Genomic DNA, 2,102 nt, shown 5'->3' with positions numbered 1-2,102 from the left:
GAAGTGATGCAGGAGAGAGAAGGATCTAGAACAGGGATGGGGGAAGGAGTGGAGTGGGGACCTGGGGATCTGCAGTCACCAGGGACAGCGACGACGCGTCTGTGGACCCAAGGACAGGTGGTTCAAAAGCCTCGGTCCCCTCTGACTGCAGACAGAGCCCCAGGTACATGCGGACGCTGGAGAGCAGCCCCCACAGACACGGGGCCCCAGGGCATGGGGCTGCCTCACTCCCTGAACCACGAGGGGCCCCAGGAGCCAGCAGCGGACAGGCCTGACGCACCTTCCGCTCTGCAGGTGCAGTGGTTCCAGCAGCAGACGCTACGGCGGCGGGTGAAACGCTCTGTGGTGGTGCCCACAGACCCCTGGTTCTCCAAGCAGTGGTACATGGTGAGCGGGCAGCCAGGGTGGGTGGGTGGGGACAGGGCCGCTGGCGCCCTCGACCCCAGGCCCTCACAGGGTCACCACCCTGCCTCCCCCTGCAGAACAGCGAGGCCCAACCAGACCTGAGTGTCCTGCAGGCCTGGGGCCAGGGGCTGTCAGGCCAGGGCATTGTGGTCTCTGTGCTGGACGATGGCATCGAGAAGGACCACCCGGACCTCTGGGCCAACTACGTGAGACCGCGGGTGGCTGGGGGCGAGGGCTTCCCCAGGTGCCGAGACCGGCTCCACCCAAGGACGCCTCCCAGCCCCCTCCTATCCCCACCTGTCCCCAGGACCCCCTGGCCAGCTACGACTTTAATGACTACGACCCAGATCCCCAGCCCCGCTACACCCCCAGCGACGAGAACCGGTGAGCAGGGCTCCCACAGCACATGGGGGAAGCCCCAGTACCTGGCAGGGGGATGGAGGCCGTGACGGGAGCCCTTCTTGGCCCTGGCACCAGGCACGGGACCCGCTGTGCTGGGGAGGTGGCCGCGATGGCCGACAATGGCTTCTGTGGTGTGGGGGTCGCTTTCAACGCCCGAATTGGAGGTACCCAGGGTCCCCCAGTGGCACCATTGGGGGACAGAGAGGGAAGCGGGTGATGCTGGTGGAGAGCTGGGCCTGCAGACCAGGGGAGGAGGACTCGGGAGCCCCCCGTCACTGCTGGGTGGTGCTAGGGCCCCAGACTCTGGGGCTCAGGGGGTGCTGAGCCAATACGGATGGTCCACTCCAGGGAGCAGAGAGAGGGCCCGGGTGGGGCTGGGGAGTGGCGTGGAGTGGTGTGGGGTGGGGCTGGGGAGTGGCGGAGTGGCGCGGGGTGGGCTGGGGTGTGGGGAAGGGCAGGGCTGGTGGCAGCGGCCCTCCCGCCCTGGCTCTGCAGGCGTGCGGATGCTGGACGGTACCATCACCGATGTCATCGAGGCCCAGTCGCTGAGCCTGCAGCCACAGCACATCCACATTTACAGCGCCAGCTGGGGCCCCGAGGATGACGGCCGCACGGTGGACGGCCCCGGCATCCTCACCCGCGAGGCCTTCCGGCGTGGCGTGACCAAGGTGAGTGGGAGCCCAAGGAGGGCCAGGGTGGCAGGCCAGGCCGACGCCCCCTCCCCGCCCCTCCTGGTTTCCCAGGGCCGCGGCGGGCTGGGCACGCTCTTCATCTGGGCCTCGGGCAACGGCGGCCTGCACTACGACGACTGCAACTGCGACGGCTACACCAACAGCATCCACACGCTCTCCGTGGGCAGCACCACCCAGCAGGGCCGCGTGCCCTGGTACAGCGAAGCCTGCGCCTCCACCCTCACCACCACCTACAGCAGCGGCGTGGCCACCGACCCCCAGATCGTGAGTGCAGCTGCCCCAACAGGGTCCCCTCCCCAGGCCCTGCCATCCCAGCCCGGCCTCCTCACCTCCCTCCTGCCCCACCGCTGTGACTTAGCACCCTCCCAAAGCTACTTTGAAAACGCAAATCCAGGCCGGGCACAGTGGCCCGTAATCCCAGCACTTTGGGAGGCCGAGGCGGGCGGATCACGAGGTCAGGAGATGGAGACCATCCTGGCTAACACGGTGAAATCCCGTCTCTACTAAAAATACAAAAAATTAGCCAGGCATGGTGGCCGGCGCCTGTAGTCCCAGCTACTGGGGAGGCTGAGGCAGGAGAATGGCATGAACCCGGGAGGTGGA

General features: G+C 67.3%; 1 protein-coding gene across 1 annotated transcript; it reads left to right on the top strand.

Annotated features, from left to right (window-relative positions):
- Positions 1–6: 6 nt before the first annotated feature.
- On the top strand, positions 7–1,964 carry LOC116273175 (proprotein convertase subtilisin/kexin type 4-like; the record flags this gene model as incomplete). Its single annotated transcript, XM_031662144.1, has 6 exons — positions 7–387; positions 483–611; positions 713–789; positions 883–971; positions 1,303–1,475; positions 1,551–1,964. Coding segments are annotated over exons 1-6 (1,263 nt in total), but the record flags the coding sequence as incomplete, so codon positions are not given.
- Positions 1,965–2,102: the final 138 nt, after the last annotated feature.

The sequence above is a fragment of the Papio anubis genome, unplaced genomic scaffold, assembly GCF_008728515.1.
Source record: "Papio anubis isolate 15944 unplaced genomic scaffold, Panubis1.0 scaffold4308, whole genome shotgun sequence".
In the NCBI taxonomy this organism is placed as follows: domain Eukaryota; kingdom Metazoa; phylum Chordata; class Mammalia; order Primates; family Cercopithecidae; genus Papio; species Papio anubis.
This window is presented reverse-complemented; position numbering and strand designations above follow the sequence as displayed.